Source organism: Tubulanus polymorphus, chromosome 2 (assembly GCF_964204645.1).
Source record: "Tubulanus polymorphus chromosome 2, tnTubPoly1.2, whole genome shotgun sequence".
Classification (NCBI taxonomy): domain Eukaryota; kingdom Metazoa; phylum Nemertea; class Palaeonemertea; order Tubulaniformes; family Tubulanidae; genus Tubulanus; species Tubulanus polymorphus.
The window spans coordinates 883,400-897,945 of NC_134026.1; the positions used below are offsets into that span (position 1 = coordinate 883,400).

The window sequence follows — 14,546 nt, forward strand, 5'->3', positions numbered from 1 at the left end:
TATATCTACAATTATCGATAAATATTTACATCATAAATGTAATGTATGAGCATTCGCAGTAGAATTTGTCAAAATCATTGATTGACTGATAAGCATGGTTGCTATACAGCTGATCAGAGATGTGAAAGACTTATCATAGCTACCCGCCAAATCATTTTGAGTATAGCTACTCATGTATTTACAACTAAGAGATCTTTAAATGCATAATACAATATAGAACACCTGGTAGAGTTTATACAAGCACATGCACAATATACAATATCACATTGGATAAAGTATGCGAGGTTTCATTCATGTAGATTCAACTGTGACGGATGGAAAAACAAAAACCTGAAATTGGAAAATATAGATTCTATATCGAACTATAATACACATGAATAGTTCAAATATTGATTGAGAGTATACTCACTTGTTTAGATTTAGCCACCGCATTTTCGTCTGGTGCACTCAATACTTCTACACCCATATATTCATCACAGTTCTCGCATTTAAACAATCGACAACAGCATTGAGTCATTTGAGACCAGTAACAGTTGTACAAACCTACAATTAACATCGGAATAGATTCACAGAAGTTCATAGTGTCTCTTTATTGTTTAATCTGATGGTGTACTCATTAATGCTAAGGATCAATAAAGATCCATTCTATTCTATTCAAGTATAGTGGACTCAGCTTGCCTAGAAATATCACTGAAGTTGTTTCCGAGCCAAGTGAATTTCAGGACAGTCGGAGAGAAATGGATTGGAAAAAGACAATTCCTAAAATGTTGTCCGAGGCACGCGATATTGGTGGCAAGCGGGATCTACTGATTTTTAGGCACAACCAAGAAGATAACAGCAACATCAAAGAGGTTTTTCATCATCACCTGGTTGTAGAGTAGTAACTGAACTAATGCCGTTCAATGAACTGATCGAATCATAAACTGAAATATCATCTGCTGGATTCACTGCACGTTTTATAAAATCGTTCATCTCTGCGATAAATGGCAACTTTTCTGCTCGGATTTTAGCACCTGAAAATAGTATAATAAGAGTTTATAAATTTACAAATTCAATTAGTGATACAGGGTTTGTTGCAATCAGACTGAGACAAAATGCAGCAGATTTTCCTGAATCCACGCACGAGATCCTGGTATTCTTAATGATTAAAATGACGTAAAATAAGAAAATGCATTTGCAATCAAATTTAAAATCTACTTGGACAGAAACGACCCCTTCAAATTTTGACTATGTGAAATAAGTATCTGAAACACAAAGACACAATTAAGACCACAGAATTTTACCAAAAAAGTAGCCAATAATCTAAATCTTTCCAAAAGTTTATGCTTTTCAGAATGTGTCTAATTTCAGACTCACTACAAACCCTTGATAAACAATAAATACTTACCACATGAAGTTTTATTCAATACATTTCCGCAGAATTTACAAACTAATGATTTATTATAATCATTATCGCGTTCATCAGACGAGTCTGTTGTATAATTAACACCTGATTTACCCCTTTTCACTTTTCCTCCTTTATTCGACCATTTTCGTTTTTTTCCACGTCTTGTATTTGATTTTGCCGCCGCTGCTGCGGGATCGACATCGATCTCTGAATTGATGATATTTTCTTTCTCCACTTCTTTATCATCGACGTTTGGCTCTTGTTCTATATTTTGACGATCGTCTTTATTCAACTCGATTTCCGCAAAATCCAGTTTCTTTTTCGTGTCGACTCGCGCGGCGGCGCCTCGCTCACTACTTTCATTAGAATCTGATCCGAATAATAAGGGAGAATTAGGATAATTTCGCTCGACGGTTTTAATTGGTGATTGAGGTTTTGCCGGCGATACGAGGTCCACGAATTGGAAAATACCATCCTTTTTAGGGCCGATATCTGCGCATTGCGAACCAGATGTTTGTTCTGTGTTTCTACTATTCATCGGAATTGATGAATTTTCTAATTTCTGTACAGTTTTATTAACAGAATCATTGTTTGTAGTCGAATTCGAATTAGTCTCTAGCGACAGCGGCGGAGATTTCTTTTCGCTCGGTTTCATATCGACTTTAACAGTTCTGAAGTCGGGTGTTTTGTTGGCACTTGTCATTTCGGATAGGTTACCAAGTTTCGTAGTTGATCTGGGTAAGATACCGGCCGGACTGTTGTCTAACTGATTGAAATTGGATTTCTGCGGAGTGTATCCCAGTATTGAAGAGTTAGGAGAGAGTGATAATCTAAAAGTAAATGAAAATCGAACAAATGTTTATAATCTTTTACATATTATAAGTATATAAATCATTCATTCAACAAATTATTCGGAAAGTTGCGACACCAATTGAATATTGATATCATGTGAAATTACTTACTCAACTTTCTTGCCCTCAGCGTCAGCCTTTCGTCGTTCAGCAGTGAATGACACAAGCGATGACTGAGCAGTTCCAAAATTTCTGTAGTGAGAAGCCTTCGTCCGAACCCATTTCGAAATTCCTGAAGTACAAACGTAATATAGAGTATGATATACATAATATCTACATAATATACATAATATAGAGTATGAAGAATACATTTGACTGTCGTATTGAATGAATGCAAATACCTTTCATGTATCTTTCTGGTTGATTTCCGAATCGAGTATCAACTAATATCAAAGCTCCCCAATCCATCCTGAATAGAAACTTATTCGTTTATCTCATTTTCCACAAATTTAAGTACAAAGTTTCATCGAGTATTTTACCTGTTTCGAATACATCGACCCAAAGCCTGGTTCAACGCACGGTAAGCTTGTATTTCATACCATTCATTTCCGGATAAAAGTCCTCGATATTGGTTTCTATTGTTGTACTCTTTCTTCAAGTTCACCTGAAGGATTAAAAACAACAGATTCTATACACATCCACCTGTTATACATCATACCGTGGTACATGTTATTTGAAAAAACAAGCTGTCCGTACCTGAATATCTTTCACATTGGGAAATGGAATTCCAATCTACAAAATAAATGTAACTGCACATTTTAACATTATCATTTTGTAGATTAGAGGAGTCATTAACACATCCACTTACGGTAATAACTGCACGAGCATTATTATGAGCAAAATCAATGCCTTCGCTAATCTTTCCTCGACAAACAGCAAACATCAAAGCACCATTCGGTTTGACATCGTCACCTATAGATCATATATGTTTACATTTCTGAATAAATGAATCTGAAAGGCTGCGGTTTATATTGAAAATGAATATGGAAATGTCTAGAAAAAGATTTTTCTTTTTTTAAACTATGATAAAAATCTGAGTGATCCTAACCTTGAGTTTCAGCCTGTTTAATAGACCAATAGTAATCACTTATCATTTCATCGAAATCCATTTTATCCGATGCTCTCGGTTCACACATAACATTCTTCTGTTGTGATAACTGTACCCACAATCCTGTAGTCTATAGTACAGAGGTCATCAAACATTTACACAACATAGAATCTTTTATCAATTCTAATGTATTCCATACGGCAGATACAAACCTGCCATCGATTCGTCAGTTTCTCCAACATTTTATACGATGGTAGAAAACAAAGCACTCCAAACGGCATAATCTACAACATAAAAACATATCGGGCAATTATTGAGTTTATCTAATGTAAGGTGGTAAACTACTGAAGAATGCTGGAGCCAGTTGTTCTAAGGTTGGTTACCATCAGCTAATAACAATATCGTTTGAATTGTCCATCAGTTATCAGTTACTGATTCATTTGAACCAAACTTTGAGCAACTGATCCCCAGAGTTTACTTCACCAATTCAATTTACCTTGCATATTTCTAATAGCAGAAGTCCTACTTCATCCTGATATGAGAATGTCTCTGTATTCTGATAAGTAGTTAATAATGATGTTCCGCGGGGACCCTGTGATATCGATCCAACCCAAACCTGATAGTAAAGCCACAAAATTAATCACCCAAAACCAACGAAGAAACTGAAAGGTGCATATTGTAAAATATCAAGAAACGTGTTACGGTACCTGTGAATTATGTATGACGTGAGATGCTTCGAGTTGTAATGGGAATGATAAACCAAGTTCAGATTGAAATGACTGCATCGGAGACAGAGTACCGCTAGTTAATATAATACTACGGGCAGACGCCAGATCAGAAAATGCCTGAAACACAGTAAACATTTCAAACACGATTCTTTGAAGAGATCGATATTAGTTTGAGGTTTTTGTACCTACCACTGCAGGGCTCAAACACCAGAAATTAAGAGTGAACGTGTGGGTCACTTCATGATTATCTGAATACAGAAATACGTAACCATCCTATCAGTTTAAAAACAGGTTTACAAACTGTTGAATATTGTTTTTACTTACAGTTGTGGTTGCCTCTCCCCATCCATTGGTTATTCTGAAATTATTGAAAACCATTTCTCAGGATTGTCGTTGATAGGGCCTATACATTTTTCATAGTGCACCACCCCTTACAAGTTAAGCAGTCTGTTATCTGCTTGCTAGGCAATCTGTTACCTGCTAGACAGTCTGACATTAGCCTGCTAGCTTGGCGGTCTATCATTGCCTGCTAGCTAGACAGTCTATCGTTGCCTGCTAGCTAGACAGTCTATCATTGCCTGCTAGCTAGACAGTCTTGTGCCCACTGAAAGTCTACAATTGCCTGCTAGCTAGACAGTCTTGTGCCCACTAGAGAGTCTATCGTTGCCTGCTAGCTAGACAGTCTATCATTGCCTGCTAGCTAGACAGTCTTGTGCCCACTGAAAGTCTACAATTGCCTGCTAGCTAGACAGTCTTGTGCCCACTAGACAGTCTATCGTTGCCTGCTAGCTAGACAGTCTATCATTGCCTGCTAGCTAGACAGTCTTGTGCCCACTGAAAGTCTACAATTGCCTGCTAGCTAGACAGTCTTGTGCCCACTAGACAGTCTATCGTTGCCTGCTAGCTAGACAGTCTATCATTGCCTGCTAGCTAGGTGGTCTATCACTGCCTGCTAGCTAGAGTCTATCATTGCCTGCTAGCTAGGCGGTCTATCACTGCCTGCTAACTAGACAGTCTATCATTAGCCTGCTAGCTAGACAGTCCTGTGCCCCACTAGCTTGATAGTAAGCGAGTTACAACACAACACTTACCGTATTTCCTCGTGAATATGACGTCGTTCTTACAATCGCAATTCTGAAAACGATTTCAGAAAACGTCTTAAATTTGCATGAATTTTTCATCCAAACAAACGGAATATAAACTATTCACCTGTAATCCTCAATAAATCGTTTATTCTGTGTGTAAAGATATTTCAGAACGAGGAAAAAACCGTGCAGTATCTGTTGTGACGCTTGAGGAAATTTAGCTTTTTTCTTTTTCATCATTCTCGGTCTCCTTCTCGCCGGATGTTCCTCTTCATCTCCGTCATCTTCATCCCCGTTCTTTAAATCATCGCAGATTTTATTGAAGTGGGTCTGTTGAAAAGAGTAGGAGCCACAAATTTCATCGGTTCAAGACCCAACAAACTAAACAATTAAATATTCAGTTTTCAGAGTTATAACTCACCACCAATATTTGCAGCGACTCCTCGTTAATATTAAAACTTTCGAGCACGGCAACCATTTCCCTCCCGGTCCAAATAGTCGACGATTGATCGAAACTTTTACGGTCCAATATTTGTCCTTTCTTATCGATGAAATTTGCCAATTTATTCAGCTTGAAAACAAATAAGATAAATTATAAACAAGAAATACTTGATAATGATAATTATTATGTTTAATGTTTATTCAGTTCTATTCTACTCACCATTTCTATGATTGGCAAACAGTGTTCAGCATTTATATCTGCCTCAACTGAAAATGAGATACTCAGTTTTATAACACCAGAGTACCATAGACTCATAGGCCGATAATGCACTTCCAGGAGAATCATTCTTCTCCGTAGACAATTTCTTCTTTTCTCAGAAACTTAGGAATTGACAGTTCAAACTAAGAAATAAGACTAATTTCGATTTACCCAAAGTATTTAACTGTTCAGAAATGTTCTGTATATCGCTGAGAGTGATTTTAAAACTTGCAGCTTCTCGAGCGGCATCCTCAATATTGTGAGCTTCATCGAGAATAATCACCTGACCACCGAGTTCAAGTTGCATCTACAAATTTCAAATTACTATCTACAATCATTCAAATTCAACATTAACCATTCAGAGATCAAGGAAAAACCAGAGTTTACAATCTATAGGTTTAGTAGAATGAATAAACTCACCGATTCTCTAATACTCGAGTCTATCAAGTAATTGTAAGGACAAAATATAATTTCAGCTTGATCCTTTAATTGACGAGCTCCAAAAAATGGACACGCCTATCAATCAAAGAGTATATTATTACTGATTTATCAGAAAACATAGATTAAATAGAATATGAATTACTATATATACCTTCAACGTATGACAAACATCTATTAAATCTTCCAAATCCCAAGCCACTTGGAGACCATGTCTACTGATGGTCGAGTGAGAAATCTTCTTGGCATTATCATTATAACAACACCCGCTATTCTGAAAATACACACAACATAAATACCCAATATCACAATACAATCGTGTATTTTGTGTGCATAATATGTGCTTACTTCCAGTAGTTCGCGACAACCTTCATTTTTGTTTTTCTCTTTACTGACTCTAGGATGAATACAACTGTGCTGTCTACTTGATAAAATTGTCATCCTGAAAATTCAGTGATTTCTCAGCAAAGACCAGTTCAGATATCTATATTGTTTTACGATGCTACAGTCAGCAGCGCCAAGGTTTAGACAAGTTTTTCTGCGATGTTTAAACCGACTAACCTTTTATGTCCATAATTGGTTCTGACTAATTCATTAGCGATCTGTTTGATTTGTCTGTGCGTTCGAGTCGCGTAATAAATAGTTGGCACGCTGTAAAAATTAAAAGTTTGTGAAACAAAATTCATCCACCACGCTAAAGTATCAGTCAGAAACTCATACTTACTACGTTAAACTCTGTACATTACTCTGTTTAAAACTGTAACAAGTGCAAACATCATCTTCTTTAACTTTCTTCAAGTTTTCTTCGGTAGATTTAGAATTTGAATCCTCGTATTGAATGGACACGTGTTCTCGATTGAGACTCTGAGATATGAAAGAAAAAATATTGCTAGAAAAGTCTGTTACAAGCATAACTAAGTGTAATTGTAGAGAAATGAATAAATGGAATTTCAAGAAATCCAAACGAACCTGTCTGTTTGATGGTGTTTTAAATACAGTCGAAGCAGGTTTGAAATCTTTTAAATCGTCGTCTTCATCCGTTTGTCCAGTAGTAACTAAAATATCTTCTTTAGTTACTGAAAAATTAGTACATAAAACTCCTGAATGTTTATTCACAAATTGAAATCAAGTCAGGGTTCTTCCAGATCAGTCATTCCTGGATATAGGGGTTTTAAAGAAGAAAATTGTGAGGAAGTGTATGGGTCCACATCACTTTTTTGATATCCCAATTACAGTAGACTCCTGTTGTTTATCTTGGTAAACCAGTATTTCGGTGTTTTTGTAAGCCAACTTACATTACAGCATTTAAGTATAGATAATACCTGATTGTTTTTCAGTTGAACGAGGAGGTTCAGATGTTGAAGGCGCAGAATCTTCAAAACCTTGTTTTTTCTTCCGTTTTCCACACACCAAACATTGTTTAGGTTCTAATACGACAAAGAGAGAATACATTTTTTGAAAAGTCTTTTCTAAATATTTTTTCAAAAAGCCAATGGATCACATTTACCCGTTGAATGATAATCATAGTCATCGTCTTCATCACAATTTTCCATCGCCAAAATTTCTTTTTCGCGTTTTGCTGGATGAAAAGTAATTATCACTTTAATCCACACCTATCTGGGATATTAATCTAAATAGACTTAGGATTTTGCCTAAGCTTACCGGCCATAGAATCCTGCCATGCTAAAGATGAACAGAGTAAAGCCAAGCTTTTTCCAGTACCAGTAGGACTTTCTAGTAGACAGTTCACGCTATCCGACAAACCCTTCACAATCTGAATTATTTATAACCAAAAATGAGTAATTCAGCTCTTTCAACAGAATTTTCTATATGATAGGTCTTTGACTGTGTAGGATATAGACACTAATGGATAATGCCAATTTTACCTTTGCCATCATACCCATTTGGGACGGGTAGGGTTTCACCGGGAATTTTATATTGACTCCATGTACAGTTCTAGTGCAGCCTTCGAGACTTTCAGTACCACAAGTGCCACTCATTTTATTTTCACCTATTTTTGGTCACTGTAGAAATGGGGGCTTGGAATATCTCTGAAAGCATGATTAAATACTTCATCATATTATTTTCGAGCAGTAATAGGGAACGGTTAAATTGGGGATTCGAGCCTAATTTGTCTAGTTATGTACAAAAAAAGTTTGACAGATAACAACATTCTCACTCAATCAGTCTAAATTCAATCACTCAGTAACATCTAATTATTCAAATAGATTCTAATTACTTTCTATTTATTTGATATAACTGTGTCTAGGAAATATGGTACGACTTGAGGCCAGTAAAGTAATAAGAAGCCTAAAATCATGATGTAAATAGTTCAAATTGAGTTGCATATGAGCTATCCACGTTCCCCTCTCGACCCGTTACTCTCTCGACCCGTTCCCGTCTCGACCCTACCGTACGATAGCGCCACCACAGTCGATTATTTGAACCATAACACTTGCGCGTATCGGATTCGGTTTTCACAGAACGATCAGTGACACTTCCCAACAATTTTAGAACTTGATTAGATTCTTTAAACTTTTCATTGAAAGGATCGAATGAGGAAATCACCTCCAATGTGAATAAAAGTAAAAATTCAGGATGCGAAAAACAATTTCCCGTCGAAATTTCCTCCCAGAATCTGGGAACAATATATTCACTGTTTAAAAGCTTTACACTAATTTCAAATGAATTACACGAGTTGAATTATTTTGGTTTCTTAGAAATAAAATCAACTTTATTTAAATCCTTCAAACCATTTTTCTAAAAACGACCCAGCCCGCGGCATTTTAATTGGGACATGTTTCATTGTGCCATTTATCAATTCAAATGTAATTCATCAAATTTATGAAAAAAAAATTATTGTATAAATTTTGCAAAAAAATAAAGATCTTGTTCAATTTTTTGACGCGTTGATTTCTAGATCACGTTGTTCCCCACACCATGTTCCCGTCTCGACCCTTCAAATCTGGCTCTACTCTCTACACAGTCCCGTGGACCCTATGTTCCCGTCTCGACCCTTCACATCTGTCTCCACTCTCTACACAGTCCTGTGGACCCTATGTTCCCGTCTCGACCCTTCAAATCTGTTTCCACTCTCTACACAGTCCCGTAGACACCATGTTCCCGTCTCGACCCTTCAAAACTGTCTCTAGTCTCTACACAGTCCCGTAGACACCATGTTCCCGTCTCGACCCTTCTAACCTGTCTCTAGTCTCTACACAGTCCTGTGGACACCATGTTCCCGTCTCGACACTTCAAAACTGTCTCTACTCTCTACACAGTCCCGTGGACACCATGTTCCCGTCTCGACCCTTCAAAACTGTCTCTACTCTCTACACAGTCCCGTGGACACCATGTTCCCGTCTCGACCCTTCTAACCTGTCTCTAGTCTCTACACAGTCCCGTAGACACCATGTTCCCGTCTCGACCCTTCACACCTGTCTCTACTCTCTACACAGTCCCGTGGACACTATGTTCCCGTCTCGACCCTTCACACCTGTCTCTACTCTCTACACAGTCCCGTAGACACCATGTTCCCGTCTCGACCCTTCAAAACTGTCTCTAGTCTCTACACAGTCCCGTAGACACCATGTTCCCGTCTCGACCCTTCACACCTGTCTCTACTCTCTACACAGTCCCGTGGACACCATGTTCCCGTCTCGACCCTTTAAAACTGTCTCTAGTCTCTACACAGTCCTGTGGACACTATGTTCCCGTCTCGACCCTTCACACCTGTCTCTACTCTCTACACAGTCCCGTAGACACCATGTTCCCGTCTCGACCCTTTAAAACTGTCTCTAGTCTCTACACAGTCCTGTGGACACCATGTTCCCGTCTCGACCCTTCTAACCTGTCTCTACTCTCTACACAGTCCCGTAGACACCATGTTCCCGTCTCGACCCTTCACACCTGTCTCTACTCTCTACACAGTCCCGTGGACACCATGTTCCCGTCTCGACCCTTTAAAACTGTCTCTAGTCTCTACACAGTCATGTGGACACCATGTTCCCGTCTCGACCCTTCAAATCTGTCTCTACTCTCTACACAGTCCTGTGGACACCATGTTCCCGTCTCGACCCTTCAAAACTGTCTCTAGTCTCTACACAGTCCCGTAGACACCATGTTCCCGTCTCGACCCTTCAAAACTGTCTCTAGTCTCTACACAGTCCCGTAGACACCATGTTCCCGTCTCGACCCTTCACACCTGTCTCTACTCTCTACACAGTCCCGTGGACACCATGTTCCCGTCTCGACCCTTTAAAACTGTCTCTAGTCTCTACACAGTCCCGTGGACACTATGTTCCCGTCTCGACCCTTCACACCTGTCTCTACTCTCTACACAGTCCCGTAGACACCATGTTCCCGTCTCGACCCTTTAAAACTGTCTCTAGTCTCTACACAGTCCTGTGGACACCATGTTCCCGTCTCGACCCTTCAAATCTGTCTCTACTCTCTACACAGTCCTGTGGACACCATGTTCCCGTCTCGACCCTTCAAAACTGTCTCTAGTCTCTACACAGTCCCGTAGACACCATGTTCCCGTCTCGACCCTTCAAAACTGTCTCTAGTCTCTACACAGTCCCGTAGACACCATGTTCCCGTCTCGACCCTTCACACCTGTCTCTACTCTCTACACAGTCCCGTGGACACCATGTTCCCGTCTCGACCCTTTAAAACTGTCTCTAGTCTCTACACAGTCCTGTGGACACCATGTTCCCGTCTCGACCCTTCACACCTGTCTCTACTCTCTACACAGTCCCGTGGACACCATGTTCCCGTCTCGACCCTTTAAAACTGTCTCTACTCTCTACACAGTCCCGTGGACACCATGTTCCCGTCTCGACCCTTCACACCTGTCTCTACTCTCTACACAGTCCCGTAGACACCATGTTCCCGTCTCGACCCTTCACACCTGTCTCTACTCTCTACACAGTCCCGTAGACACCATGTTCCCGTCTCGACCCTTCAAAACTGTCTCTACTCTCTACACAGTCCCGTAGACACCATGTTCCCGTCTCGATCCTTCACACCTGTCTCTACTCTCTACACAGTCCCGTGGACACCATGTTCCCGTCTCGACCCTTTAAAACTGTCTCTAGTCTCTACACAGTCCTGTGGACACCATGTTCCCGTCTCGACCCTTCTAACCTGTCTCTAGTCTCTACACAGTCCTGTGGACACCATGTTCCCGTCTCGACCCTTCAAAACTGTCTCTGCACTCTACACAGTCCTGTGGACACCATGTTCCCGTCTCGACCCTTCAAAACTGTCTCTAGTCTCTACACAGTCCCGTAGACACCATGTTCCCGTCTCGACCCTTCGAAACTGTCTCTACTCTCTACACAGTCCCGTGGACACCATGTTCCCGTCTCGACCCTTCTTACCTGTCTCTACTCTCTACACAGTCCCGTAGACACCATGTTCCCGTCTCGACCCTTCTAACCTGTCTCTAGTCTCTACACAGTCCCGCGGACACCATGTTCCCGTCTCGACCCTTCACATCCGTTTCTAGACAGTTTCTGGGATACTCTGACATATCTAATCGGCTTGTAATATTTCCACTCAGTGGGACGAGCCTTTAAAAAAGATGGAAATTAATATTAAAATTGGTCGAATATTCATTGATTAAAAAGATGAGAAATCTACAAAATCGATGCCGACGGACTGAATATTGATACATGTATACATAAGGAAAATTTCTACAATTTTCAATCAAACTCAGTGAAATTTTCAGGAATATGTACCATACACATTACCATGAAAACTCATTAGAACGAACTCAAAGAACCAGAAGATTACAACCGACATTGTCCTAATAGTCGAAATTCTAGATTTTTGATAATCGATAATTCGGTAGGTATATCAGAAGTATAACTAGGCTACAATGTTCCTTGGCTGAATCCCATGGTCTTCAATACGAAAGGCTTTCATTCTCATCTTAATTTTCTTTTTTTTTCTGCCTGTTGTAGCCCGACAAATCGTGAATGACAAATCATTACTTATATCGAAATATCTTGATACAAGATACGTAACACACAGCCACCATCTTAATGGCTTCACTAAACCTGTGTCCACTAAAAATGTCGAGACGGGAACATGGTGTCCACAGGACTGTGTAGAGAGTAGAGACAGGTGTGAAGGGTCGAGACGGGAGCATAGGGTCCACGGGACTGTGTAGAGACTAGAGACAGGTTAGAAGGGTCGAGACGGGAACATGGTGTCCACAGGACTGTGTAGAGAGTAGAGACAGATTTGAAGGGTCGAGACGGGAACATGGTGTCCACAGGACTGTGTAGAGACTAGAGACAGGTTAGAAGGGTCGAGACGGGAACATGGTGTCCACAGGACTGTGTAGAGACTAGAGACAGTTTTAAAGGGTCGAGACGGGAACATGGTGTCCACGGGACTGTGTAGAGAGTAGAGACAGGTGTGAAGGATCGAGACGGGAACATGGTGTCTACGGGACTGTGTAGAGAGTAGAGACAGGTTTGAAGGGTCGAGACAGGAACATAGTGTCCACGGGACTGTGTAGAGACTAGAGACAGGTTTGAAGGGTCGAGACAGGAACATAGGGTCCATGGAGAAACCCACGGGATCTGTAGAGAAAGATAACGCGTCATGAATTTAACAATCATCTTTATTTTTTTTGCAAAATTCAGACATTAATTTTCTTCATAAATTTGATGAATTCGAATTGATTAATGGCAATAAACATGCCCCAAACAAAATGCCCCGGGCCGGGTCGTTTTTTGAAAAAACGGTTTGAGAGATTTAAAGAAAGTTGATTTTATTTTTTAGAAACCAAAATAATTACACTCGTGTAATTCATTCAAGATTATATTTGAAATTAGTTTAGCTTTACCAGTAAATATATATTATTTCTGGGAGGAAATCTCGACGGGAAATTGCTTACTTCGCATCTTGAATTTTTACTTCTGTTGACATTGGAGGCGTTTTCTTGGTAAGTGCAGATCCACACCTCTCGTGATTGACGCAATCTGCTGAATGACAGAATCCAGGCTAAAATCTTTCTAGTGAAGATATCTAAAAATTAACCAATGGCAAACCACTGAATTGCTGAATTTTGAATCTGAAATACGTGTTGATATTAAATGTAATTGATTGAACCGTTTACGCGGGGAGGTGCGGATCTGCACTTAAGCTTATACCGTTTCCATCATTCGATCTTTTCAATGAAAAGTTTTCAAAAATCTAATTTGATTTTTTAAAATTGTTGGTAGGTTCACATGCGAAAAACGAATCCGATACGCGCCGTAGTGTTTTAGTTCAAATAATCGACTGTGGTGGCGCTATTGTACGGTAGGGTCGAGACGGGAACGGGTCGAGACAGTAACGGGTCGAGACGGGAACGTGGATGGCTCATATATATATGAATTTAATATTACCACTTATTTTTTATTGGCGAATGTTGACAAATTATCCTCGCTTGCCACTGAGTCAATCGGAGCATTCCCTGGAGAGACTACTCGCTTGCCGGTAACAGAATAGGAGTATCCCTTCCCTCCTTATCTCCGAAGTGTACGTGGAATCGCCATGAAGTATGTATTTGTAAAGTGATCCTACGGTACCCAGAACGCCTGAGCTAATTGAGCGTCAACAAAACTATCAACGGGCCCCAGTGTAAGTGCTGTCAGTCAGTCGTATTGGTTTTGCCGTTGATATAATCGCAGTAAAAGCTTGTCCTCGGCAGACCAGTTGGTGGGATTATTTTTTGGGTTGAAAAAGAAGTAGATTGCAAGAATGAAACACAGGGCTTGGTTTCATAGTGGAAGAGAAGTAATACCTGGGTATATTTTGAAATTTGTCATTTGTAACCATGGTTTCTCATTGTTACTATGGTGGTTTTCACCCAGATTGAGGATTAGGGATAACTTTGATACTCAGTCTGTGAAACAGGGCTCTGGAGTTTCATAAAAAGGATTAACTCTTAAATCGATTTAATTTCTTCATTAATTCAGTTTATCTTAAAACGATTAGGCCTCGAGCAATCCGGGATTAGCTATATTAAACTTAACTAAGGCTAAAAAAAATTGATACCTTGTTTCTCCGCTCTGCCGAGCTGTAAAGTTGACCCGGCCGGCCGCCAATCTACCATCAATTTTACCATAACAGACCCAGCCACTATAAATGAACTGTTTACAAATTTTATCATATTTTACAAAATTGACCCGGCCGCTGCGGAGAAACAAGGTATCATTTTTGTTTAGTCTAAACGAATGACAAATTATAAAATCAATCATATTTATTCTCATACAACAATTATACAAAATGCCAGAAGTGCTCGAAGA

The 14,546-nt window shown here is 39.7% G+C and overlaps 1 protein-coding gene across 1 annotated transcript; it reads right to left on the reverse strand.

Moving 5' to 3' along the window:
- Nucleotides 1-25: 25 nt before the first annotated feature.
- LOC141899469 (Fanconi anemia group J protein homolog) lies at nucleotides 26-13,676 on the reverse strand. Its single transcript, XM_074785816.1, has 31 exons — nucleotides 13,647-13,676; nucleotides 8,124-8,288; nucleotides 7,900-8,011; nucleotides 7,745-7,816; nucleotides 7,560-7,664; nucleotides 7,207-7,313; nucleotides 6,962-7,101; nucleotides 6,799-6,888; nucleotides 6,586-6,679; nucleotides 6,392-6,511; nucleotides 6,220-6,315; nucleotides 5,971-6,106; nucleotides 5,761-5,807; nucleotides 5,521-5,670; nucleotides 5,224-5,429; nucleotides 5,106-5,148; nucleotides 4,339-4,372; nucleotides 4,204-4,262; nucleotides 3,994-4,131; nucleotides 3,783-3,902; nucleotides 3,499-3,570; nucleotides 3,287-3,416; nucleotides 3,047-3,150; nucleotides 2,935-2,970; nucleotides 2,718-2,842; nucleotides 2,580-2,647; nucleotides 2,350-2,470; nucleotides 1,388-2,217; nucleotides 867-1,013; nucleotides 410-543; nucleotides 26-330 (listed from the first exon to the last, which is right to left on the reverse strand). The coding sequence occupies exons 2-31, from the start codon at nucleotides 8,235-8,237 to the stop codon at nucleotides 292-294; spliced, it is 3,789 nt and encodes a 1,262-aa protein (XP_074641917.1). The 5' UTR covers nucleotides 8,238-8,288; nucleotides 13,647-13,676; the 3' UTR covers nucleotides 26-291.
- Between the last annotated feature and the right edge of the window lie 870 nt (nucleotides 13,677-14,546).

Excerpts from the sequence above, each read along its gene's own strand:
- LOC141899469 (XM_074785816.1), bottom strand. The coding sequence starts at position 8,237 with ATGAGTGGCACTTGTGGTACTGAAAGTCTCGAAGGCTGCACTAGAACT. Across the intron at positions 7,665-7,744 it reads CTATGATTATCATTCAACGG|AACCTAAACAATGTTTGGTG; the intron begins GTAAATGTGATC and ends TTGTCGTATTAG. Across the intron at positions 544-866 it reads AGTTACTACTCTACAACCAG|GTTTGTACAACTGTTACTGG; the intron begins GTGATGATGAAA and ends TGTTAATTGTAG.